Genomic DNA, 27,341 nt, shown 5'->3' with positions numbered 1-27,341 from the left:
AAAAGAAGAGTTGAGAGAAAGAGTCAAACTTTAGCGTAAAGAGCGGGGCTTTTTTTTTTAAAAAAAACTTGTTTTTTTATTTAATTTCTGAACGTTTTTGAATAAATGCATGTTTTGATTTTGGCTCTCCGCAGAGGAATAATTAAAACGAAATTTGCATAATTATTTTTTGTCTTAATGGCTTTCTCATAGTTTTGATCGAACGATTTTGAGAAAAAAAGGAGCGGGGGAGGAAGCCTAGTTACCCTCCAATTTTTTGGCTACTTAAAAAGACAACTAGAACTTTTAATTTTTTACGAATGTTTTTATTAGTAAAAGATATACGTAACTTATAAATTAGCTTACGTAACAAACTTTTGTATTCTCATATTTTTATTACATATATGAGGGGGTTCACCCCCTCGTCAGTACCTCGCTCTTTACACTAAAGCTTAAATTTTTTCCCAATTCATTAAAAATGACCCCTGAATCACAAAAGCCGTAGAATAAATAGTTGAAATTACTAAAAATACTTTAGCGTAAAGAGCGAGGTATTAGGAGTAGGTGAGCTCCTCATATGCATAATAATTTCTGTTCGTTTTAAGTTTTAATGCTGCTCCTTACTTCCAGTTGAAAAAACTTTTTCATATTTTTTTTTTCATTGTTTTTTTCTAAATAATGCTAGAAAATCCTGTGCTCCCTTCATGGAAATTTTCTTCCCCCATGAAAAATTCCTCGATGGAAAGTTCCCCCAACACATACCCCTCTTCTTAATCCCTCCCCCAAAACCAAAAAATCCCCCTAAAAACGTCTGTACACTTCCCAATAACCATTACTACATGTAAACACTGGTCAAAGTTTGTAACTTGTAGGCCCTCCCACGGGGACTGTGGGGGAGTAAGTCGTCCCCAAAGACATAGTTATAAGGTTTGTCGACTACGCTGAATAAAATGGTTATCTCAGAATTTCGATCTGTTGACTTTGGGAAAATAATTAGCGTGGGAGGGGGCCTAGGTGCCCCCCAATTTTTTCGGTCACTTAAAAAGGGCACTAGAACTTTTCATTTCCGTTAGAATGAGCCCTTTCGAAACATTCTAGGACCACTGGGTCGATACGATCACCGATGGAAAAAAAAACAAAAAAAGAAACAAAAAAACAAACAAATAAACAGGCATCCGTGATCTGCCGTCTGGCAAAAAATACAAAATTCCAAGATAGGAGCTTGAGACTTCTATAATAGGGTTCTCTAGTACGCTGAATTTGATGGTGTGATTTTCGTTAAGATTCTATGACTCTTAAGGGGTGTTTCCCCCTATTTTCTAAAATAAAGCAAATTTTCTCAGACTCGTAACTTTTGATAGGTAAATCTAAACTTGATGTATATATTTAAAATCAGCATTAAATTGCGATTCTTTTGATGTAGGTATTGGTATCAAAATTCCATTTTTTAGAGTTTTGGTTACTATTGAGCCGGGTCGCTCCTTACTACAGTTCGTTACCACGAACTATTTGAAAACTAAGATAATAATTGATGAAAACGGATGAAAAAAAGGTAAAAACGGAAGAAAAAACAAGGAAAATAATTTATTGATAATAGCTGCATATTATAAAGTAAGGATTCCATCATTTGTTTGGTATAGTTTTATTACGCTGCTTAGAGCTATATACATTAGAGGGGGGCTGGGGAGAATTTTCAACAGCGCAATCTAAATTATAAAATTATAATAGAATAAACAATGTATAAATGTATTTCTGTTCTTTCATGTCTCCTTCTGAAGAGCCACTATTCTAGACCTTTACCCATCTATGTTCAGGGTCGTACATAGATTGGGGCTGTCTCCCCCTTACCAGAAATCAGAAGGTTAAAAAAAAATTTCAGATATTGGTTTTTCGTTATCATGGATATTTAACAATTTAGAAGATGGATGGAATAATTTTAGGAAAATAGTTCCTGAAGTCGCATAGTTCGTGTCTTGTCAAAGGAAGTTAGAAACGCAGCTATAAACATTAGTGTGGAGAAGGTATTAAAAAATAAAATAAAGAGGTGTGAAGTGGAGGTCACGGATAAAACTTGTGAAGTGGAGGTCACGGATAAAACTATTGAAGATCTGGAAGATGCAGCCAGACGGCATAATAGTGAAATATGTCACTGGCATGTTAAAAAATTGAGAGGGAACAGTCATCTGAACTTGTCGCAGTTAAAGATAGGAACAGGGGCGCAATTAGTGGCCAGAAAAGATTTAAAGAGAGATGGACAGAACATTCCGAAAAAGTCTTAAACCGTCATCAAGTTATAGAAAATATATGACATTTAGGAAGCGAAGAAAGATCCATTTTGCGAAGGAGAATTCGTGACAGTACTGAAAGTATTAAAAATAGTAAGGCCCCGGATACGGGTGTATTATAAATGAGTTTTTTCAATGGTGGTTGTGAAGTTAGCGATAAATTACTGAATAATATAATATAATCAGAGCCAACGAACGCTCTAGCATTCCCTATAACAAAGAGCCATGAGGCTGTAATTTGTTGTTTTTTCCCCAGAGGTACTTCATACGGAATAGGTGGTTGTACAAACTTTGGAGGGGGCTCTTTCGATTGGAAATTCAAAGTTCTAGTTCCCTTTTAAGGGTCAAAAGTGATTGGAGGGCAACCAGCCCCCATGCTCTTAGTCCCCATATGCATCCCATTAAAATTTTGGGAGAGGCATTTTGTTCAAAATACTCAAAACGTCCAATAATAATGTCTCAGGAATTGACATAATCCAAAGAAGCACCGGAACCAGGGTTATAAGTTATACAAGTTGCCCATTGTCAACCAGCCCCCAATGCCCTTTGTCCTCATATAGCCTACATTCGATTAAAATTTTAGGATAGTCATTTTGTTCAAAATACTCAAAACGTCCAGTAACCTTATCTCAGGGATCGGCATAACCCAAAGAAGCCCCAGAAACAGGGTAATAAGTTACGCAAGTTGTCCGTTGTCAGCAAATAAAGTTTTTTGTGGGGAAAAAGAGCCACTGTATGATTCTGGATCTGCAAAAAAGCTTAGGATACCAAAGTGAAATTTTAAGGAAATGTTCAGAGGCATTCCAAACTTGATCAAAGCACTATGTGCAGGCTGGCTGTCAAGAGGGCATAACAGTAATATTTAAGGAACAGCTGTGGTTATTAAGTTGAAACTTCGGCAAAATTGTAGCAAATCGTATAAGTGGCTGTCGTATAAAGTGAATATACCACTCGATGCCTTTCTTTATGCTCTTTACGAATTTAATAATTGCTTCTACCTTAAATTTAAATTTAAGCACTTTTTAACCTAGCCTAACCTAACCCAACCTAACCTAAACTAACCTTGTTATAAATAATTTTAGGAGTGAGAAAATGTAGCATTATTTTTTCGAAAACAATGGAAAAGATGGCGCTGAGAAAAATTAGTATTATTTTGCGGAAAATGAGCGATAAGTCACACTAATTGAAAATTTGTCATTTTGAAGAGCTCAAAAAGTGCTTAAATTTGAATTTGCGATTGAAGCGATTATTGTCTTCGTAAAGAAAATGAAAAAAGGCATCAACAGGTATGTTCACTTTATTGGTAAGTCAGTTGTATGAACTGTCATAATTTTTTTGAAAATTCGTCATTTTAAGAGCTAAAAAAGTGATTAAATCTCGATTGAAGGCAAAAGCGATTATTATATTCGTAAAGAGCATAAAAAAAGGCATCGAGTGGTATGTTCACTTTATACGAAAGCCAGTTATACGATTTGCTATAATTTTACCGAAACTTCTTGGGTATGTGGAGGGGATGTTGAAGAATGATCAGGGTATCCACCCCCTCCCTCACACCCTACTTGTCTTTTTTGGTGTCCTTTCTACACAACACTGATATAAATTTTTTTGATAGCCATTTTGTTCAAACTAGTTAAACGGTTCAATAGTTACGCCTCCGGAGATGACCCCCCCCCACAACTCTGGGGCAAGGATTTTAGATTGTCTAATTTACCCATTATTTACATGCTGGTGATTTATTATTAGCAAAAAGGAATGTTTGATTCCAGGTGTATCCAAAAAGGCTAAGAGCATTAAGGTGGAACTTTGGAGAATATTGAGCGGCATTTCACATATATCAAAAGGATCTATGTGCATCCCGTTTATCAAAAAAGAGGATATGCAATGTTATGACAACGGCTGAGGGTATAAAATTGAAAGTTTCTGAGTATTTTGAAGGGAATGTTGAAAAGTGTTTGGAGGGTAGCCGTCCCCCTCTCATATCTTTTTTAGCTACTTTCCCTCCAAAAAATCTCAATAAAAACTCTGAAATAGATTTTATTCAAAATAGTCTAAAACCTTAAAGTCCAAAAATGCTAAGTGCATTAGTAGTCTAGGAAATTCGTGAAAAAAGGGGGTTAACCTCAAACAAATTGCTATATAAATGATTATTTCACTACTTGACCCAAAAATATGTGCTGATTCCGAATCCGAAAAGTTTACCACTCTTTTAGGTGAAACTTTGGGGAATGTTGTGGGATATCTTAAACTAAAGCAAAAGGTATACAGTTTATCAAAAAAGAGATCTGCAATGTTTTAAGAATTGCAAAAGACATTATGTACATTTTTTATTATTCATATCATTGAAAAATGAAAAAAAAAAACAAAGTTGTATCTTGAAGTCTTGAGATTTCCAGGAATTCATATCATTGTATATTAAACAGTCAATTTATTTTCCTTAGATTTTTCCAGTCGTCTTTATTATTATAGGGATTTACTTGTCATTCTTCATTGATGTTTTAAAAAACAAACTCCATTATTAAAATTATATATAAAGCTTTTAATGAAACACGAATGACGCAATAGGCATTAGAACTTTCACGGTTAGGGGATGGGGAAGGGGACAGTAGCCAACTTCTGTTTGTAGTGATTTTGGTTTGTTTTACGTTTGACTCGAATATTCGTTTCAATTTTACTTGTTTTTATATTTATTTATTCATTTGTATCAGTATCTGCCATCTTATTTTAATCACTTATTTTAATTCGTCTTTACGGATTGTTCTGGGTTCCCGTCTGACTGTCCGTATTTCAACCCGTAGGCCTAAGCTTTACGAAGAATGTTTAGTGCTGCTTTCTAGGGTAAATGAGAGAAAGGTTGAGATGGTTATGACTCGTTCTGTGGATGAAGTATGACACATTGCCAAAGATTGTCCTTTTCGGTAAACCATCTAGGACCAACCGAAAATTTGGTGGTCCTTTAATGGGGCAGGAGGTTGTCCTAAGGAAGGTTTAATGGAAATTTGAACTTTTTGGGAGGGTTGAAAGAAGGACGGTTTGAATAGATTTGGATGGAAGAGGAGCGTGCGAAGCTGTGTTGGCCCCAGGTGATGTGGTGCTGCTGTGAGTTGTTAGCAGTAGTAGTAGTGATAGCACGCTCAGGAATGAATATAGGGTCCGTAGTTACGACGACGGGTCAAATTTTGAATTTTGTTCGAGGTTTGCACACATTTCATAGAATCTTCAAATCTTAAAAGTAAGGAAAGAGACGAAATATGATGTTGAAAACCGTTTCATAACCATATTTGAACAGTAGGTCGATTTCTGAAAGTTCAACTTGTGCAAAGTTTCCCCAAGTTAATGGAAAATCGAGATAGGGAGCAAATAAATGCTCACTAAAATTTGGTCATTGGTACCTGAGTTGGGGCTTTTTCGATACAAAATCGGGCTGCAGTTTGCAAATTTTGTGACCAAAAAGCATCTAAAGTTGGCTTATTAGCTTCCCAATTCCAGTACCCTAGGATTTCAGTTCTGACTGTTTTTCATTTTGGCTCTGAGCAGTAGCACCGATTCGGGAGAATATGGGTAGGGAGGCAAGAATATTTTTGATTTCTTTTTAATAAAGAAACAAGCAAGGCATTTTTCAAATCTAAGTTAGGAGCTTTTTCATTTCTTTATGTTAAGCGAAGATAAGAAAGAAAGATAATTTTCTAATTCTAGAGGCCCATTGCAAGCCCACCTCCTGATTGTCGTGACTGTTACGAGGGCCCTCTGGCCCCTCAAAGGCCTCTGGGAATTTTTTTTCCTGCAATTGTCTTCCGTTAGAGCAACCGTTGATATATTTTTGAAGAAATAAATGTTTCATTCTTGTAAAGCTTCATCTTCGGCTCTCAGGATGGGGAGGGTTAAGGTAGTTTATAAAATTTATTCCCTGCTCTCTTTTATCCACATTATTGACCAACCTTTTCCTGTCAAAATGATTTTTGTAAGTTGTGATCCGATGGGTACCCATCGAACCTTCTATCAAATTATCTATAGTACTTTATTCATTTTCCTGAGAACTGAAATTATCAACTAGCTTCCCAGACTTTAGATAGCTTCAACTGTCTTGGGTAGAGAAATTAACCAGCCGCTGGTTCAACTTTCGATCCAAAAGCCCGATCAGGGTACCCGACTCAAGTCTTACCGAAAATGACATTAAAACTTAAAACGGATGGAAATTAATACACATGGAGAAAAAGAGTCAATATGACCGAAAACCAGTTTAGATGGCTATTTTTCAGTTTTCCTAAGGGGGACTTCAGGAGAATGACAAGCTTGTTTCTGTATAAGTAACAGCAAGGATTTGTCTGGACTTGTATCTGGACCACTTGTACTAATTACTAAACATAAACGGTAACTAGTCCCCAAAGAGACAAATTGAAAGGACAGCTCTAGAATGAAAAGTTGCACTTCGGTGACGTGTTCCGTTGTCGTTTATTTAGATTCATTTCTATATTCCAACGCGCGCAGCAATAAAAAAAAATTCAAGTTTTTGTAAAACTTAGTTTCGAATTCCTCTTGTCAAACTTCAGTTATGATACCTTTTTTTAATTATATTTTAAGTTTCCAGTTTCATTTATATTACTTGAACCGTGACTAATTGAGTAATTTAATCATAACGATACCTATGATACATTCCCATATCACATTGGGAATTCAAAAGAGAACATCTGCTCTTCAGGAATTTTGTCAACTGTTTAACAAACATAAAACAAGAAGAACAATAAGGAATTCTTTTTCTGTTTGATTTTTTTTTACTTTAGTTCTATTGGTCGTATGTTGTTGTAAGTTTTTCTTCTTCTATATATTTATGTTTTACTTAGAACCGGCCCTTGGACATAGGGCCGAAATTTTCATTCAAATTAGATTTCTACTGTCTTGCGAAAAGAATTCCTGATTGTTCTTCTGGTTTTAGATTTTGGTGATGGAAAGGCAGTGTGGTCTTCGTCGCTATTTACAGCTGTTTAAGCTTTTTTAGTGCTGTACAACTTCTGATTCGTTTTAACAATAAGTCTAAAAGGATTTGAAATGTAACACATTAACTGTATAAAAATATTTATGTTATTAATAGTAACGGCGTCCAGTCAATACAGACACATCCTTCGATAAATAAAACTGGCTATGTTTGGACTCGGTTTTGCATCCTCAATTTTTACTTGCACGAGTTGAGTTCGATGTTGATATTGGTATTGTGTGTGTTTTACGGGATTGGTATTTACATTCTTTTATCCATGTTGTTTTGGGGTAGGTTTATGAGGATGGGCAAAAGGCTTTGCTGTCTAATACGATACCGATAGCCGTGGTTTACGCCAGGGCTCGGTCCTCAGCCCGATTTTTTTGAACTGCGCCATATATTCAGTGAAGAGAAATATAGCTGGGAGTCTTTCTCTTGAAGGTATTGATGGGTCTATTGTTTCATATGCAGGTGAACTCCTACTTTTGAGCTCATCTCTATTAGATTTTAAAGAAAAATTCTTTCAAACTATTGAACAATATAATAGTATCGACCTAAAAATAAACCCTACAAAAAAGGAGTTTCTTGTATACTCTATTTATGAGCAGCAACACAATCCTTATATTCGTACATCATCGGGAGAAGTTATCCGTCGTAGTAACTCTTTGAGATACCTAGGAGTTGAATACGGCTGCTATTCAAGGATGATACGTGGACTTATTTGCCAAAATGTCTACAAAAATTTGTGCTCTGGATACGGAAAAGCAGTTGTGCTGAAGAATGTTGTAAATCGCCGCGTTCAGTCACCTATTTAATGGGTATGTAACACCTCATATTTTGTACATTTCCTCATTTTGGGAAATTTTTACTATTACCGAAAGACGGAAAACGCGCACCGGCTATAGATAGATAGATAGATAGGTGTATTTCAAAAACCCATGGGCCATATAGGCTACACACTAAGATATAAATAAATAACAAACAAGCAAGGAAATTAACAACTGTACGAATTACAAACACGCACAAAAAAACAGAATTCAACGCAAAAAGTGCCTAATCTAACAACAAAAGAAAATAGTCATATAAAACTTTTTCTTCTTATCAAGGATTTATCTATATATACTCCCACTCGAAATATTGTGGTTGGGTTACTATTTTGTAGAATACCCGGAAGCATCAAATTAATCCCATGCAAATAAATTTCCCGTAAATCCTAGAGCACCGGGCATTTGTGGAGAAAATTATCCAAGTCTTCATCATCATCATTACAAAGGGGACACACATACCGCCTATCAGAACTATCATTTTATTTTTGTCGAAAGTTTTTTGCCTGTTCTGGATTGGAAGACAATTCGCCCCAAGCTGAATCCAACGACGTAGAATCATAGCCGGTAAATTAAATTTAAAATAAACTTCCTCTCCAAAACTAGGTTTTGCCTAATTATAATGTTGCAGGGTTGCAGAATCTAAAACCAGCCCTTGCCAATGCTTGATTTCCTGACTCTCTAATATAAATCGTTTTTAATGCCTTTAAAATAAACACACTATCTGTCGTCCCATACCCTGTCCTGAAACCTCCTTGTTCCTCATGTATTAAATTATTTTTATTTAACCAGTTGGAAAGCCTGGTATCTAATATTTTTTCCAAAACCTTACTTAAAGCAGAGACAAGCGCTATTAAACGATAATTTTCATGAGCCTTCGGGTTTCCTCTCTGAAAAAGTGGTATAAACAATGATGTCTTCCAAGCGCTTGGCCATTGCCCTGACGTTAATACCTTATTACAAAGAAGAACAATTATCGGCATCAAAATTGAAAGAAAATTCTTAAATAACATTATTGGTGTACCATCAACACCCGCAGCAGTACCACCTTTTAAATTCTTAAATATTGACTTAATCTCTTGACCATTCATATCACCCACTAAATTGTAATCATGTTCCCTCATAGGATATATAACCATCTCTGGGGTATGCGCTACCTCCTGAAGATCTGCACTATCACCTTCCAAATTATTTAGGTAATCAGGCCATGAATCAGCTTCCGGAACAGCCTGGGTATTAACATTTCCCCTTTCACTATCATTCTTTATATAGCCCCAAAACCTTTTAAAGTCTTTATTTCTAAAATCATCAGCAATGTCCAGTTTCTTGCTATAAGTTGGCTAAGTACTTGCTTAGTTTGCTGTCTTGTCATGCAAATTCTTAACTTAGCCAAAGATATTCTGTCACAGATCCGTACACTTGAGTGTCCAAATCGAACAACGTGCGCATAAACGAGCTTTAGGTCATTTATATGAGTCCCCGCTTACTCGGTACTCGAGATTTAGCTCATCTCGTGAAGTCACATTTTGTTTTATTACAAGTGTGCTTTGTATCCTTTCCTTAATTTGTTTTTTTATCAGTGTTTTTCTTTATTAGTGTTTTTTCTTTATTGGTATTTTTTCTTTATAAGTGTTTTTTTTTTCTTTAATTGCGTTTATCTGCAATTATGGCCGAGTCAAGACGTAGGCAATAATGCTCCTAAACCAATGAAATATCTTTAGTATTTTTCCTGTATCTTTTTCAAAACTCCACTTGTGATTTTGTATCTTTAAAGTAGACTATAAAACACATTCATTCATAATGGTTCCCGTGCCAAAAAAGTGATGTTCTTCATTGTTCAAGATGGGGGACTGCAATTTTCCTGTAAAAGCTTTTCTATCATGGTAATTCCAATAGTAAAATTTTCATTTCAATCAAACATCGCTTTCAAGGCGTTTCAAGCTCTTCTATTTAAATATCCATAAATTTGTTTTTGCAATAAACATTGACCGTTATGATCTGCCGAAATAATGGTTGCCATTCCTGAATCAGCTTTCATTGGCAATTTTCCCCAGTAAACTCTTTTCTTTTCAAACTACGTTCTATAGGCCGTGGTTCGCTCTTTCCTATGGTGCATATATTGCTGCAACCATGGAAATCAGCTTTGAATGCACACAAATACTTTTCAATCACACGAAGAAAACGTTTGTCTCAACCTGAATGGTTCATTCAAACGCATAGATTTTTAGTACCAAGAACTTGAAGGCAGAACTTGAAGTTCGATAGTACAGATTTTGATAACTTTCTTGTTTAAGGCTTTTTTATAAGTCTGCTGTGCTTAGCGATTCTCATAAACCAGATTTCTTTTTTGTTATGAATCCTAGATAAGGATAGATAATGAGTTAAAAATAGAGTTTCTTTCGAGAGGATTACATAATAAAAAATAGTTTTTTCAACTCAAAGTAAGAAGCAACATTTAAACCTTAAAACGAACAGAAATTATTACGTATATGAGGGTGGTTGCTCCTCCTCAACACCTCGCTCTTAACGCCAAAGTGTTTTAGTACTTTGAAAAAAAGCTTCTTATTGTTTTAATTAGCGAACATAGGGTTTCTGGAGTCGTTCGTAAGGAGTTGGAACAGAATTCAAACTTTAGCGTAAAGAGAGAGGTGTTGAGGAGAAGCAATACCCTCATATACGTAATAATTTCTATTCGTTTTAAGTTTTAATGTTGCTCCTTACTTTCAGTTGAAAAACTTGTTTGTTTTTATTGAATTCCTAATTGTTATTAAATAATACCAGGAAATCTGGCTACACCTCCACGGAAACATCCCTCCTTCTACGGATTTATTCTCTAGACAATTCAATCCTGGTGAAAATTTACCCAGGACGTCTAATTTTAATATTTCCACCAGTCAAATTGGATCGGCAAAGAGAAAGCAAGACAAACGAAGAATTTCGTATAGGAATTTTGGTAAACATCCCCTGTGTAAAATTTCTGCTGAAAAATTCATCCCCTGAAAACTTCCCTCTCCATCAAAACTATCCCTCTGGAAAATCCGACCAGCAGAAAACCGAAAATCACAAACGAAAAATGCATGTAATTATTCGGCCTTTAAACTATGCTGAACAAAATGCTTGTTTCAGAATTTTGATCGGACGATTTTGAGAAAAGAAGGGCATGGGAGGGGGCCTAGTTCCTCTCCAAAAATGGCGTTAGAACTTTTAGCTTCCGTTCGAATGACCCATGCCCTAATATTCTAGCACCACTGTGGCGATACCATCCCCCCTGAACAAATAAACACGTATCTGTGGTCTTTCTTCTGGCAAAAATGTTCAAAATTCCACATTTTGCAGATAAATTCTCCACATTTTTTAATCCTCTGGAAGAAGTTTCTCTGATACGCAGAACCTGATTGTCCGATTTTACTTAAGATTCTTCGACTTATAGGGGATGTTTCCCCCTTTTTTCGAAATTAAGGCAAATATTCTCAGGCTCGTAGCCTTTGATGTGTAAAATCAAACTTTATGAAACTTATATATTTGGAATCAGCTTAATAAGCCAATTCTTTTGATAAATCTGTTGGCATCAAAATTCTGTTTTTTTAAAGTGTCGGCTATTATTGAGCCGGGTCGCCCCTTAATTACAGTTTGTTACCACGAACTGTTTGATATTATCAGTTTCAAACTATTTTTTTATAAAAAGAAAAGAAGTTTCGTGGCCAAAATGCAATTGCAAATTGCACCTAATCGTAAGAAAAGGAAAAAATAAATAAAATATTTGACTAGGGTCGCTCCTTACTTACAGTCTGTTATCACGGACTGTTTGATATTATCAGGGTCAAACTATTTTTTATAAAAAGAAAAGGAGTTTCGTTCGCAAAATGCAATTGCGAATTGCACCTTATCGTAAGAAAAGGAAAAAAAAACAAATTTGACTATCTTCCATTTCATTGCCAATATACTGATTAACTTATATTACTGACTCCTTTTTTCACTTTTTTTCACTCCTTTTTTCACTTACTTGTTCCACAGCTTTTGTAACTCATCTGACCAAAGACTAACTTTACCTCTAAAACATAAATAATTGATTTATCTTTGAAGAAAATTAAATAAAAAAAAAATAAGGTTTTTGACTGAAAGTAAGGAGCAGCATTAAAACTTAAAACGAACATAAAATTATTACATATATAAAGCGGGTTACCTCCTTCTCAACACCTCGCTCTTTACGCAAAAGTTATTTAGTTCTTTTGAAAAAGCTTCTTATTGGTCTAATTAAGCGAGCCTTATGTTTCAAGACTTGTTCCTAAAAAATTGAAACAGAATTCAAACTTTAGCGTAAAGAGCGAGGTGTTGAGGAGGGGACGACCCAACCCCGTTCATATACGAAATAATTTCTGTTCATTTTAAGTTGTAATGTTGTTCCTTACTTTCAGTTAAAAAACTTGTTTGTTTTTATCTAATTTCTGATGATTTTTATAAATGATACCTGGAAATATGGCTCCTCCTTCACGGAAAAATCCCCCTCCCCGCGGAAATATTCCCTAGACAATTCAATCCTAGGGAAAATTTACCCCGGTCAATTACCCTTAACAACTCCACGCGTAAAATTGAGACAGAAAAGACAAAGCAAGACATATAAAAAGAATTTTATGTAGGAACTCTGGCAAATTCACTCTGTGTAGAATTTCCCCTGATAAGTTCCCACCCTGGAAACTTCCCTCTTCATGGGAAATCTCCCCATGGAAAAAACCCCAGCAGAAAATTCATCCCCTTCGACCCGAAAGTGTATGCATGCTTCCCAATAACAAATACTAAGCTCAACAATGGGCAAATTTTAAAACTTAAAAACCTTTCCTCTGGGGCTGTGGGGGGTCATGTTATATCCAAATACAATGGGTCTTTCAACTATAATGAGCAAAATGACAATCTCAAATTTTTATCGGACAATTTTGGGAAAAAAGGGCCGAGTGAGGGGGCCCATGTCTTCCAGTCTTTTTGGTCACTTAAAAGGGGATCTAGAACTTTTATTTTTAGTTCTATCGAGCCCTCTTGCGATGTTCTAGAACCACTGGGTCAATACAATCAACCCTGGAAAACAACAAATAAAGACTCATATGTGATCTTTCTTTCGGCAAAACTAAAATAAAAAATAAAAAATAAAATTTTATGAGAATCAGCAAAATGTTTTCAAACTCGTAGCCTTTGATGTGTAGCAGTAAAGTTAATGCAACTTATATACTTGGAATCAGCACAATAATCCAATTCTTCTGATATATCCATCGATGCGCAAATTTCGTTTTTTTAGAGTTCCTAAGGATGGCGGTGGAATGGGGTAGGGTCCGAACTACGCTAGCGGTATTTAATTTGTCCTTGATAAATTGCAACTTGTCCTTCGTCCTTTAAGAAAACCCTATAGGGATCGTTTCGCAGGATTCTTACCCCTACAGTCTCATTGGTAAATAACACGTCGGTGGTAACAGGATATGTCCTGTCAGCGGCGATGCCGATCTGAGGCAAAGAAAAGTTCTTGATTAGGTGTATGTAATCGCCATTCAGACTTGATGCACTAGACTGTCTAAGATTTCTCAATTCTCTCCTTTTCTGGAATATTTTTTTCCAGTCCAGGAGTCCAGGGACGTCATATGTGTGGGGATGCTACTGCTGGTTTAATTTTTAAAATTCATGTAAAAGGGACGCTCTCCTTGAAAGAGATAATGACTGGATCCGCTTCAGTAGCGTTCACCCTGAAAATATTCTTGGCTCTCAACCTGGTATTTTAAAATGCTTTTTTCTAGAATACAAAGCGGTCCTACATTTGGTCTTAAGTTTTTTATGGTCTAAAATTTCCCGCTTCAATTCACAGTGCCTTTACTTATTCTCTGTTTAATTTTTAGGCAGACATCTCATATTCCCCTAAGTCGAGAAACTCATGAACTGTATGTCAAGCTCGTGAAAAAGAGGCATAAACAGGATTTCAGTGGTGTATTACTTTCGAAAATTCTTTGTTTTGCCCCTTCACATTCCCCCAAAATTGAAATAACGTCTCTGCAATCGAAAAAACGATGCTAGTCTAATTCGAAGTTTTTATATCCTACGTATGTCCTATTTCTAGGTTTTTCTCTCAGGTTCTTATCTCAGTTGAGTATTTTGACCAGCTCTCTACTTCTTTATCTGTATTTTGCTTTCATTCCCATAAAATTTCATTTTTTCTTCAATTCAATTTGTGTTTCTTTTCAGGAAGACGCAGAATGTTTGAGTTTTCTGTGCAAAAAACTTCAGTTTGAGAATCTGGAATTAAAATATACGATGGAAAAAGCAAAAGAGGAATATGAAGTGGAGAAATCTAGGATTGTAAGTTCAGATTTTTTTTTCTAAACAAAACAATCAAACTGGGAGAGATGTTAAGGACGGTAAGAGAAGGCGTGGTTCCTTCTAAGGCTTGACAGTTTTTAGAAACTGTGCTAAAGACAGCGAAAAAAAAATCGACAATCAGGTAGGATAGATTTTTGATAGAGCAAAAAATTAATGAAATACTTCCCCTTTGTCCCCTACTTATCCTTAAATGAAAAAAAAAAAAAATTGATTATTTGGCATATTTATGCACCACCTTAAGTGGATTTGATGAGGCCTCATATGAATAAACTCAGCTAAATGAAGCTTAAAAATAATTTTCTTTATTTCCACGGATCGCAGGTAGCTTTAAGAAAAAACTTTCCATTGGGTGCTCACGATTTTTACTCGACTGCAGTTTTGCTCTCTGTGGGTCGATATTGTAAAGTAACAGATACCACTTTGATGGCTTTCTCTTTTGCAACTTAAAAAGGGCAATGAACTTTCAAGTTCAGTTCGAATGAATCCCTTCTCCGATATTCTGGAACCAATAATTCTGTATAATCTCCCATTGAAAAAAAACCCAGCAATCTGGCATCTGTGACGAGCCTTCTCGTAAAAAAAGTTATATATTTGAAGACAGGAGCTTGAAACCTCTATACTTAGTGTCGCTGATATGTTGGATGTGATGGTGTGATTTTTCCCAATATTAGCTAACACTACTTCTTGGAAGTGTTATACTCCTCTTTCTAAAATTATCATGTATCCTCAGGCTTGTTACTTTTGATGAGTAACTTTAAACTTTTAATTTTATATTTGAAATCATCATAAGAAGGCAATTCCTTTGATGAATACGTTTTTGTCCAGATTCATAGCGGTTTGGTTACCCTTAGTATGAGTCACTCCTTATTTACAGATCTCTACAACAAACTGTTTTATATTTTTAACCACAGGATCACCAATGACAGAGGCTGCTTTCGTAATAGAGGTTGGTTCATCTGACTCGGGCTTGCTATGTGTCTCAGCTTTTTTACAAATTCCAGTAAAATTTGTCAGGTGATCCTCCTTTGTATTGCTCTGTAAATCGATCTGGAACCTCCTGAGAGTGTTATTCCAGCAAAGTCATGTGAAGGATCAACAGATTTATAAAACCAAGTCATCAAATTGCTTTTAAAAAGGTAGTGACAGATAGGATTTTTGACAAGCCTGAGGTCGTCAAGTATGTTTAAAAAGTTTGTCACACCTACTACTTACGTGATTTAGTAAGCATGTTCTGCGTTTTCAATCTTACCACCTTTTCCTCCTGAACGCCTCGCTCTTTCCGCTAAAGTTTGACTCTTTCTCTTAAGTCTATTTTTAAAACAGTAAGAAACTTTAGCGTAAAGAGCAGGGCGTTGAGGAGGAAAAGCCCCTTTCATATACGGAGTAATTTCTGTTCGTTTTAAATTTTAATGTTGCTCCTTACTTTCATTTAAAAAAACTTGTTTTTTTATTTATTTAAATTCTGGACGTTTTTGATTTAATGCATGTTTTGATCTTGGCTTTCCGCACATAAATAATTAAAACGAAATTACAAACGAAATTAAAACGAAATTAAAACGAATCCACGGGGACTGCGAGGGAGTAAGTCGTCCCTAAAGACATAGTTATTAAGTTTTTCGACTATGGTGAATAAAATGGCTATCTCAGAATTTTGATCCGGTGACTTTTGGGAAAAAATGAGCGTGGGAGGGGGCCTAGGTACCCTCCAATTTTTTGGTCACTTAAAAACGGCACTAGAACTGTTAATTTCCGTTAAAATGAGCCTTCTCTCGACATTCTAGGACCACTCAGTCGATACGATAACCATTTCTTAGGGTTTCGGTTACCAGCCGGGTCGCTCCTTACTACAGTCGCTCCTTATTATGAACTGTTTGAAACAAATTACTTTATCTGGTGCTTCGTCAAAGGAATAATGCCTGTCTCAATCTCTGGGAAAAAAGGAAAACTTAGAAGCATGAAGATCCAGTTAGACTTGTCGTAGCAGACAGCTTACTCTCATTACCTGTAAGAGGAACTACCTTGGACTGACCACTGACGATGTGTTATATACGGTGAAATTTGGTGCAGAGAAAACAATAAATTTACTTTTTTAAGCATCTGGCCCTAGCTACCTTGAGGTAAAACTCAGACCCCCTCTAAAGTTTGCAAATGAAACCGTATTGTTTTCAATCTGATGCTCAACTTCGAATTTTGAGGCTTTCGAAAGCTCGATTGAATATTGAATATGATATAATAAGTCTAAGTTAATGTGTTACAGAGTAGTAGAAGGCAATCATAATCAGGAAATTTTTATAATCTTTACTGGCCAGTTTAAGAGTCTAAGAAAAAAGAAGAAAAAAACGTAAGAAGAATAAGTCGAAAATGCCCTTTTTCATTATTTACGTTGAAAAAGTTGGGGAAAAAATTACCACTTTACCGCTGCATAATCTCTGAATTTGATTAGTTATGATTCGGGATTGTTTTTCTCTTGATCTGTAAATTTTCAATATATTATGCTCCAAGTCACCTATATATGTTGAGAGGTAGGCACATACTGCTTTTTCTGTCTTTCTGTGTTTTCTACATTTGTCGGACTCAAATGTGTACGATTCAATCAGGGAAACGCAATTGTGAGTCTCTATAGATTTCGTTGCATAACCTATTCCCATGAAAAGTTCACAAAACTTAAATGTGATATACCCCCCCTTATATTTTGGGAAAAACTAATTTTGCCCTTCTTTACATTTTCGTGAATTGACATCATTAATGTTAGCATAGAGGACAAGATGAAATTGGCATTTGTACACCAAAGAAGAAAATAAAACTTGCAGTCGTGCGGTTTGTTTGCTTTTACAATTAGGACACGAGTTTTTGCTGCTCGTTCCGGATTCCAATGCTGCGTATACTTATATTTTTTTAAAACTGTTTTCAGAGAATGACTCTGCTCGCCAAAAGGTACTTTCTGTACATTTTACTGACAAGGGATTGACCCGTTTTCTTCTCAACAGGTTCACGCGATAAGTTCAAATGTATTCAACTTTAGGGATTTCATTTGTGTTGCAATTTTTCCGTATAAGGTTTGTGCCAAGATACAGACATGTACGCTAAAAGTTATCTTTGGGAATAGGATGGGGGTAGCCGCGTCATATTGAGAAAAAAATAGTCACCCTCATCCCTTTAAGTCCTACTGCGCCTGACCCTTTCGAACACTTTTGAACGTAGTTAGGGGGACAGTGTACTTCAAATGAGAAAATAGGTTAAGAAGATATTTAGCTAGTTTTGCTATAGAACTCTTTTTATGACACTTGCCCGTCGGCCAAGTGCCATATAGCGATCGCAATTTCTGTCGGTCTGTCGATCGGTCAGTTGGTCTGGCGGTCCTGATTTTGCTAGTTCGGGCACTTCAGATAAGCTAGGACGATGAAAGTTGGCAGAAGTATCAGATACTAGACCAGGTTAAATTAGAAATAAATGCTTCCCCGATTCGACCATCTGGGGGGAGTGGAGGGACGGTTAATTTGAAAAAAATTAGTTTTTTTAACTTACGAACGGGTTATCGGATCTCAATGAAATTAAATATTTAAACGGATCTTGTGTCTCACAGCTCTTATTTTAAATCCCGACTGGATCTGGTGACTTTGGGGGGAGCTGGAGGGGGAAACCGGAAATTTTGGAAAACGCTTAGAGTGGAGAGATCGGGATGAAACTTGGTGGAAAGAATAAGCACAAGTCCTAGATATAATTTTCATAGCCGGACCGGATTCGCTCTCTTTGGGGAGCTGGAAGAGGGGGGGGGGGTTCAGGGCTTTGGCGAGTTTGTTGCTTCTGGACGTGTTAGGACGATGGAAATTGGTAGGCGCGTCGGGGACTTGCACAAATTGACTTGACAACCCGTCGTTTCCCTGATTCGACCATCTGCAGGGATGGAGGGAGGCAACATCATGAAAATTGATGTATGTTTATCTTACGAATGGGGGATCGGATCTTAATGAAAAATGATATATAGAGAGATCTCATGTCTCAGATGCTCCATGTTAAATTTGTAATTGGATCCGGGGACATTGGAGTACGGAGGGGGAAACGGAAATCTTAGAAACTGGAAATCTTGTAAAAGGCCTAAAATGGATAGAACGTGATGAAACTTGAAGGGAAGAATAAGCACAAGTTCTAGATAAGTGACTGACATATCCGGATTGGATCCGATCTCTTTGGGGGACCTAGGGGGGGGATTTCTAGTGCTTTGGCGATTTCGAGAATAAGCACAAGTTAAATATACCTGATTGACATAACCGGACCAGATCCAATCTCTTTGAGGGAGTTGGAGGGATTTCTAGAGCTTTGGCGAGTTCAGTGCTTCTTGACGCGCTAGGACGATGAAAACTGGCTCGTGTGTCAGGGACCTGAACAAATTGACTTGAGAACAGTCGTTTGCCCGATTCGATTCGATCATCCGGGCGGCTGGAGGGAGAGGAATCGTGAAAATTGAGGTATCTTACGAACGGGTGAGCAGATCTTAATGAAACATGATATATAGAAAGATCTCGTGTCTTAGATGCCCCTTTTTCGAGTCGGATCGAACAACCATCACATTAGCGGTTTAAAAATGTTTTATTTACCCCTTAATTTAAGCCGCTCCCCCCACCTCTAAACGTATGCTACAAAACCCGTCTACGAATTCGACCTTACTCTTGACCCAAAAAGTCCTCGCACCAAGTTTCATCAAAATATCTCGTTTCCTTCGAGAGTTATAGTGCGTACAGACGGACAACTTTTGTGATTCCGTACCTCGTCATGTACCTCGTCACATTTTAAGTTCCAACCTCGTCACAAGTGCCATAAGAGCCCTTGACTCTTGTTTTTAACTGAAATTATATTTGGGTTATATGTACTCTGTGCCTGCTTTTGAAAAGTATACATTTTCTGTGACTAGTTATTGAAACAAAACATATATTCTAAGGCTGGAAATGCTATTTCAATGATGAATAAATGACAAACGCTAAGGATTAGTATGCCTAATTCGGAAATATAAAGATATACCCTTTGATAGTAGTTCGAATAGAAAGAAACTATATTATATTCGAATTTAACATATCCGCTAATTATGATCCAGGAGAAAAAATTAAAGTATAGTTTTCTATTTGTTTTTCTTCGGCATTACTCGATGAAATAATGATTGTATTGGGAGCAGGCTTCAATTCAAAGAAATGTGGGGAAAGGTGGGGGTACAAAATGTATACTTCAATGTCAAGGGGGTGGAAATATGATTTCATTGTGTTTAAATCTTTTCAATGAACAAGCTAAAAAGAAGCCATTTTTCAATGAAAGTAGAAAAAAGGTTCCAAAATATAGGAGATCTTGGATCCCTGCCCGAACCCCACTCCCTCCCATTTAACGCCACTGCTTGGAAACTAGATAATCATCATTTGTATTGGTGATCGACTCACACAACAGACAACAGTTCTCCGGAGACATCTTTGCATTTTAACTTCTGAAGCTCATACTCATGCTCCCCATCAGACAAAATAGCGATAGCCCTCAAAAGGGTTTATTCACCCTCATGCCCAGTTACAAGTTCCAGTGAAGGTGAGTGTAGGCAACCACTACACTCACCAATATAATTTAAGTATAATTTAAGACTATTTTAGTAGTGTGTTTGATTTAAGAACAGCTGTGTTTTCCGTTTTGATTTATTCATGGGGCTATTTTTCAGAATATTCAGGATATTTTTTTCGCCAAAAGGAATATTCAAATTTTTGGGGATTTCTTGTACTGTGGTATAACAGTTATGTCATTTTGTCCATTTCAGCCAAAAAATACTTTACGAGAGGAATTTGAGGTAGCCTCAGTAAAAAAAAAAGAAAAAAGAAAAATAAGGAAGATTAGCACGGCCTTCACTAAAGCAATTAATTTGAATACATTTCACTCTCAAGCGGCTTTACGCTCTATGATTTTTAACATTTTGAAGAAAAGGAGAAGTTTCTTTTGCAGTTAATTTGAGTAAAACAACCTATCAATCAGCCAAAGAATTTTGCGCAAAAACTACAACTTGTTTTTAGATAGAACTGAAAGTTGATTTTAAGTCTTTCTTTCATTATACGAAAACATCCTTGCCATATCCTGGCAGAAATACTTCCTTTACAATTTGGGTAAAAAAAAAAAAATTCATAAGAAATTCGCTACTAACAGAACACTGCCACATCGATATATGAATGTCTCAAAATTTAATTTTATTGAAAACATTTTTCGTTCATCTGTTGTAGAATTTGTGAAATGCAAGCCTGCATATTTTTACAGAAATTCTCAGGCATTGAACCACATTTTTTCGTTACATATTGGCCTTTCTGTTACTTTTGGGCGCAATCTCAGGTAAATCTTAGAAAGTCAACGGATCAGCTGTCCCCCAAATAGAAGAAGAAAATTAATACTTGCAACCCTACTCCTTGCAAAAAATTAAATGAAAAACCAAAACTTTATTTTATTTTTTTACTGATAACATGTTAGGAATAGTATGTTTTGAATATTTTATGCGTTATTACTTCCGATTTATATTCTGATATGTAACAATTTAAGCCATAAGAAATGTACTTTGATTACTTCATGTAGTACTAACTCCAACTTACACTAAAAAACACGTTAAAAGTATAAAAAAAAATTATGTGCTTTGACTACGGCCAAACTACATTAAAAAATACGTTAAAAGTATAAAAAATTTGCACTTTGATTACTTTATTCAAACTTGCATTAAGAAAAACGTTAAAAGCGTAAAAAATATGGGCTTTAATCACTTTATGCATTACTACGTCCAACTTACATTAACAAACATGTTAAAAATATAAAAAATATGGGTACTTGTATGATATAGCCCCAACCACTCAATTTGTTCATCCATTGACATTGACGCATTGTAGAACCATTTTTTTCGTTAGTTTTTCAGCTTAGCATGAGACAAAACAAAGAGAAATGACAGAACAGAAGAGAAATATATAATTTGGGCTATATGTTTGCACATAAGGGGGGGGGGGTAAAGTATGTGGAAAGTGTGAAGTTAGAAAACAATTCCTATTGATAATATGCAGAATAATTATACCCAACACATTATGCATGCAGACTCGCCATACTTTAAGCCCCCCCCCTCTAATGTGCAAAAATATAGCCCAAATTTGTTTCTAAAGTATTATATTTCAAAAAGTAGTAAAGTAGGAATATTTCATTATGATTGAGCCTCAGAGAGTTCTACTTAGATGTTGAATATTAGGTCAGGCCTATATCATACAAGTACCAAAACATGTGTTTTGATTACGTTATGCACTACTAAGTCCAACTTACGTTCAGATATGTAACGAACTTGGCCAAAAAAAAAAAAAAAAAAAAAAAAATCACACCTCCGACCCGAAAGATCTCAACCGGATGCATGAACCAGAAACCAAATTTCACGGATCTCTGTAATTTTCCTTTCATTAATTCGCTCTTGACCCCTAGTTACTATTAAATTTCTCCTACAGATTCCGATGACTTAAATAAAGGCGTGAAAACTCAGACATTAATCTAATTTGCCATATACGAATGTCGTCATGCAGTATAAAAGCAGCTAACAAACCAGGCATTTTTTATCGAACCGCCTTTACTTGGCTATTTTTGCGATAGTTGGATGATTGCATTGAGTGATCTTGATGGAAGTGGCGCCGAAACTAACATTTTTGTTGTTCTTTTTCCCTTTGGATACGAATTTTAAGCTGTTCGAAAAAAACCAGTTGCTTCCATTACTTCAGGGTCTTTGCCCCCTAACTAACATTGTTTTTATACATTAGACATCACTTGGCCCTGAGATATACGGATGTATATCTTAAGCAGTCGGAAAAAAAATTATGGCCCTTGTCTTAGTCCCCATTTTTGGCTAACCATAGTCTTTTTCAGTTTTTTTTTCTTGCGCAGAGGTTTCTTTGGCCGAAGAACCCACATATGTAAATTTCCAGACGATTGAAGAAAAAAAAAAATCTGCTACCCTTTTTTTATCCATTTATCGGAGAACCAATACTTTTGAAATTTTGGGATGTCCATTGGAGCTCCCTTGGACCCACTTGATTGGGTCGACACAAGGATTTTAATAGTCAAGAAGGGTCGTTAATCCGATCCAATCCAGTTCCCTTGGATCAAGAACTTACGAATATAAGCTTGAAGCCGGTTTGAGAAAAAAAACAACATTTTAATGCCCATTTTGGGGAGTCTATGCTCCCCCTTGTCACTGTCCTCTTGGATGAGGCACTTTCGAATTTAAGCTTCCGGTCGTTTAGAAAAACTTTTTCTTGTCTAAAGTTTTCCTTTTTTTAAGATATGTCTTTTTATACTGTCCCATAGACTTACATCTAATTTTTTATTTTTATTTTTGCACTGCAAACGGTTGAGAGGAAGTCTTGGATTGTATTTTTCTTCTTGGTTTCACTGGCTGAAAATTACTTTGTTATTTTTATTGTAATACGCTCTCTTATGTATTTGGCTTCTTTCGGGGTACCGTTTTTGAGCGCACTAGTTTTTTCTATTTTTTGTGCATTGGTGTCCTCTTTGACCAAGTGCTTGAGGATATAACTTCAAAGGATATAACTTTTCATGAGCCTGGGTCTTCTTGGTCCCGAAACTTTTGCATGTATGTTTCTTACCGTCTGAAAGTATAAAGGTTTTTTGTCCTTTTTTGGGGCCTCATTTTTGGGCGAGCTAATTTTTTCCATCCTCTTTTATGTATTGGGGCTCCCTTGGTGCAAGAGCATGCAGATGTAAGTTTTAGACCGACTATAGGCTAAAAACGTTTCGATATTTATTAGGGCCTCTAACGCCCTACCCCACGAAATTTGTGGTCCTATCGGCCTAGGCAACGATTCCTGAAAATATCTAGCCATCCCCCCACCCTATTCAGGGACGACCTGTTTTTGTTTTGCCGTTGATAGTTCGCCGACAAGGACGATCTTTGGAAATATGTCATTCTTCATTCGCAGAACTCGTCCTAGCCATCTCAACCCTTCTCTCATTATAGCCCTAAAAAGTGGGATTGAACCAAACTTTCCGTACAGCTTACTGTTTTAGATACGGTCAGTCAGACATGTAACCAAAGTAATCAGTAGGTAATCTCTCTGGAAAACATCTAGCAAATCCTCCTCTGTCTCTCGGAGCGCCTACGCTTCAAAACCTTACTTGAACACTGTCATCACTGAAGCTTTCATTATTCTAATCTTTGTTCGCAGATTTATCTGCCTATTGTTCCAAATTTTTTTCAACTACGAAAAAACACATTGGGCCCTCTATATTCTACTTTTAACATCTTATCTGCACCCAGCGTACTAATAATACTATGATAGATAGCCTGACAAATAACCTGCACTACTTATCCGGCGACGCAACAGCCCTTGCTGCTGAATTGAAGAACAAGGATCCCATTCATCCTTCGCTATCCCTTCACCGGAAGGGCGTCAAACTGCGAAAGACAAACTGTTACTTATAATAAAAGAATTTATGTAGCATCAATGACTGACTTCTAGAAGAATGTCCACTCCCCTTCTTCCAGTGACCTCTCTCTTCTTGGGCCAGAGGGGTTCAATGGGTTAAAAAACAGATTTTACTACAAACTGTTTAAAAAATAGCAAGTGTGTTCGAGATGAAAGATAAAAATAGCTATTTAATAATTTGAACAAGAAGCACCCAGTAGTTCAAAAAGTGGGATAGGAGTAAAGCCCTGAGGCACCCCCCCCCCTGTGAACGCCTGTGGCTCAGCACTAGCCTCTTCTGCACTTACGTCATCCTTCATTCATTTTTAAAAATGAAGCCATCAAGGGAGGTAATGAACTTGTTCTAGATTTCAGTTCTCAGCTGATCTTCCCTTGAACACCCATATCAACCGGATCAGATTTTCCTGGTGAAGGGCGTCAAACTGCGAAAAACTGACTGTTACTTATAAATAATAGAATTTATGTAGCATCAGTCAGTGACTTCTAGAAGAATGTCCACTCCCTTCTTCCAGCGACCTCTCTCTTCTCGGGCCAAGGGGTTCAAGGGTCAAGGCAAACACATAAGACTACAAACTGTTTAAAAAACAGTAAAAACTTAGCAGAAAGAACTGATCAGTGCAGGCACTGGTGCAGCAGTGTGTTCGAGAGGAAAAATAAAAATAGCTATTTAATAATACCCAGAAGTTCAAAAAGTGGGAAGGGGGTAAAGCCCTGAGGCACCCCCCCCCTCTGAACGCCTCTGGCTCAGCACTTACCTCCTTTGTATAGTTGATGCTGAGTTACCACCGTATGCGGAAATTATATTCTATTATCTTTAAATACATTTCTGACATTGTCTTTCACCAACGATGCGTGATTGGCGTTTAGTGTAAAAGAAAAAAAACAACAACATCCGGTTTAAAAAAAAACAAAACAACAACAACAAAATCAACAGTATCTAGGGCGTTTTGCCACTACTTGGCAGGATTTTACACAAGGACAAAAATAAATACAAACAAATTGTAAAATGCTATAAATAAGTTCAAGCACGCGCTTTGACATGAACGATCGACCCAAAAAGGCAAAGAAATAATTTTCGTTTACAATCATAAGTGAATGTTTATTTTAAAAATTGAACTATGCAATTTGGATTAAATTTTTTATAGGGGTTAACGGTATATGATTTCTTATAAGGCCGTCTTAACATGTGCTTAGCTGAAAATCAATGTCCAGCCATCATCACTGTGAACCAATTAGGGCTACTTACAAAAGAGGAAGCGAAAGCGATTGGTGGAAAATGATTATAGCTAGTATTGATGTTTAGTAAGCCTGCACGTGAATTTGACTTCAAATTATACTTGAATTACTCATCTAAGCGACAAAAGCTTTCAATTTGGTTCACATTTAATAAATTAATAGTATGACCTATTATGACCAGGAAAAAGCTAGTAAGTTAAAGTTAATGCTAATAATACTGGTTTTACAGTTTTTAGCGGGGTGTTGCCGACTTTGAGAAATCATGTACACCAGGTGGCATATGGCAATATTTTGCTAAGCCTCATGTAACTGTGTCATGCGTGGCGGAATTGTAAAGCATAGGTGGTGCTCCGAGATGTACACAAGATGGCGGAAAGTGGTCGACTCCTCTGTTTTTAGTTGGTTTATGATATATTGTTTAATGTAGGTGTTTTATGTATCTGCCGAAAATGAGCCAACCGTTAGATAAACATTTTCATGTTTTTGCTGGCCAGTCATGCACAGTCAATGATGTACAGGTCAACTAATAGCACGATGTACCATCATGTCCTTTCAAAGCGAGCAAATAATTTTTTAGTATGTAGTGGGTGGGTTACCTTTTATTTTGCCAAATCGCATCATCAGATAATGATCTTCAAACCACATCAGCAACACGTAGCTTAAGTTTAGCCAATAGCTGCTACAGCGGGCCACGGCCCATAGTAATCAACAATTAAAATACATAAAAAAAATATTGTGAAACCAGTGAAAAAGAATTGTCATTTCTAGCTGACTTGGGAATGGTAGCTATTAATTCAGTTAATCTCAGGATCTTTACAAGATACTGGGGTATATATAAGTACTATTATTAATGCTAAAAGTAGATATCAGCATGTTGTAATGTCTAGGGTTAATCTAAAGCTGAAATTTTGAAAGTTCAAATTACATTCCGGGAAGCTATATTGGTGGCAGACTCTAGGAGGAGAATTGGAGAGAAACTTTCCAAAAACAGCTGAATACTAAATTGGAGAGTCTAAAATTTGACAATGTAGAAGATGGATTGAATAATCTAGGAAAATGGTTTGTGAAGTCGCTGAAGGTGTCTTAGAAACACAGCTAGGAGTATTATTGAAAATACTTCATGCTGAATAGTGGGGAGGAGAGGCTTCTACAAGAATCATTTGAGGGATAGATCTTATGAAGAATAAGAGAAATGTAAAGGAAGTGGAGAAAGCCATAAAATATGAATTAAGGATGTGTGAAGTGGAAGTCATGGATAAGATTGCCGAAGATATCGAAGATGCAGCCAGGTGGCATAATAGTGAAATATTGTTCCCTGCTTACATGCTAATAAATTAGGAGGGAATTGTCAATCTCAAAATTTCCCAGTTAAAGACTGGAATAATTAATGATAAGGAAAGAGTTAAAGAGAGATGGGAAGAACATTTTCCGAATGTGCTAAACCGTAATATAATTGCAAGAAAAGATATAGAAAATAATTAAAAGGTTATGACACTTTGGATGTGAAGGAGGATTTGCTTTGGGAGAAGGAATTCGTAACAGCACTAAAAATATTAAAAAAGTACTAAGGCCACAGGTGCTGATAGGGTAATAAATGAGTTTTTTTTTTTTATATGGTGGTTATGAAGTTAAGGATGAGTTACTGAAGACTAGGCATAAGATATTTGATAAAGGGGAAGTACCTAGCGATTTTAGGAGAGCTCCAATTAAAACCCTCTATAAGGAAGGTGATAAGAGTGAGTGCAGTTATCATAGAGGCATTAGCTTGGTTTTTGTAGGAAGCAAATTACTTCGTATTAGGACACATTTTAGACTTAGAGATGCTGTAAATAAAGCAAGCAAGCAAGCGTTTGAATCAGCTGACAGAAGAGCTTTAGCGAAGGTCCTATCATTTTAAAGTAGTAATTAAAAAAAAACTTTCTAAAAAAGAAGTTTTTCAAAGAAAAATAAGGCCATTTTAAACTGAAGATCAGCAGAAACAAATGCCTATAAAAATTCAAACTTAAAACCGTCAAAAATTACTATTAAAGAATACATGAAACCCTAAACGTACATAAATTAATTAGAAAATCATAAAAAAATAAACAAACAACATATACAAATATAAACCAATAAATGAATATGAAAGCGAGGAAAACTCAAATTGAACATGCAAATCAATGTTAAAACGAACAAAAATTACTATAGACAAGAGTTTGGCTACTGCCCCCTTTCCTAATTG

The 27,341-nt window shown here is 36.3% G+C and overlaps 1 protein-coding gene across 4 annotated transcripts in view; it reads left to right on the top strand.

Annotated features, from left to right (window-relative positions):
* LOC136039321 (golgin subfamily B member 1-like) overlaps nt 1–27,341 on the top strand; it is a 283,865-nt gene that overhangs the window by 79,451 nt on the left and 177,073 nt on the right. For all 4 annotated transcript variants that reach the window (XM_065722941.1, XM_065722942.1, XM_065722940.1 and 1 more), the window contains one exon: nt 14,277–14,390. In XM_065722941.1, coding sequence (XP_065579013.1) covers nt 14,277–14,390 — 114 coding nt within the window. The remainder of the gene's footprint in view (nt 1–14,276; nt 14,391–27,341) is intronic.

This window comes from Artemia franciscana, chromosome 19 (genome assembly GCF_032884065.1).
Source record: "Artemia franciscana chromosome 19, ASM3288406v1, whole genome shotgun sequence".
NCBI classification, from domain to species: domain Eukaryota; kingdom Metazoa; phylum Arthropoda; class Branchiopoda; order Anostraca; family Artemiidae; genus Artemia; species Artemia franciscana.
Note: the sequence above shows the minus strand (reverse complement) of the source record. Positions and strands in the feature narration are given on the sequence as shown.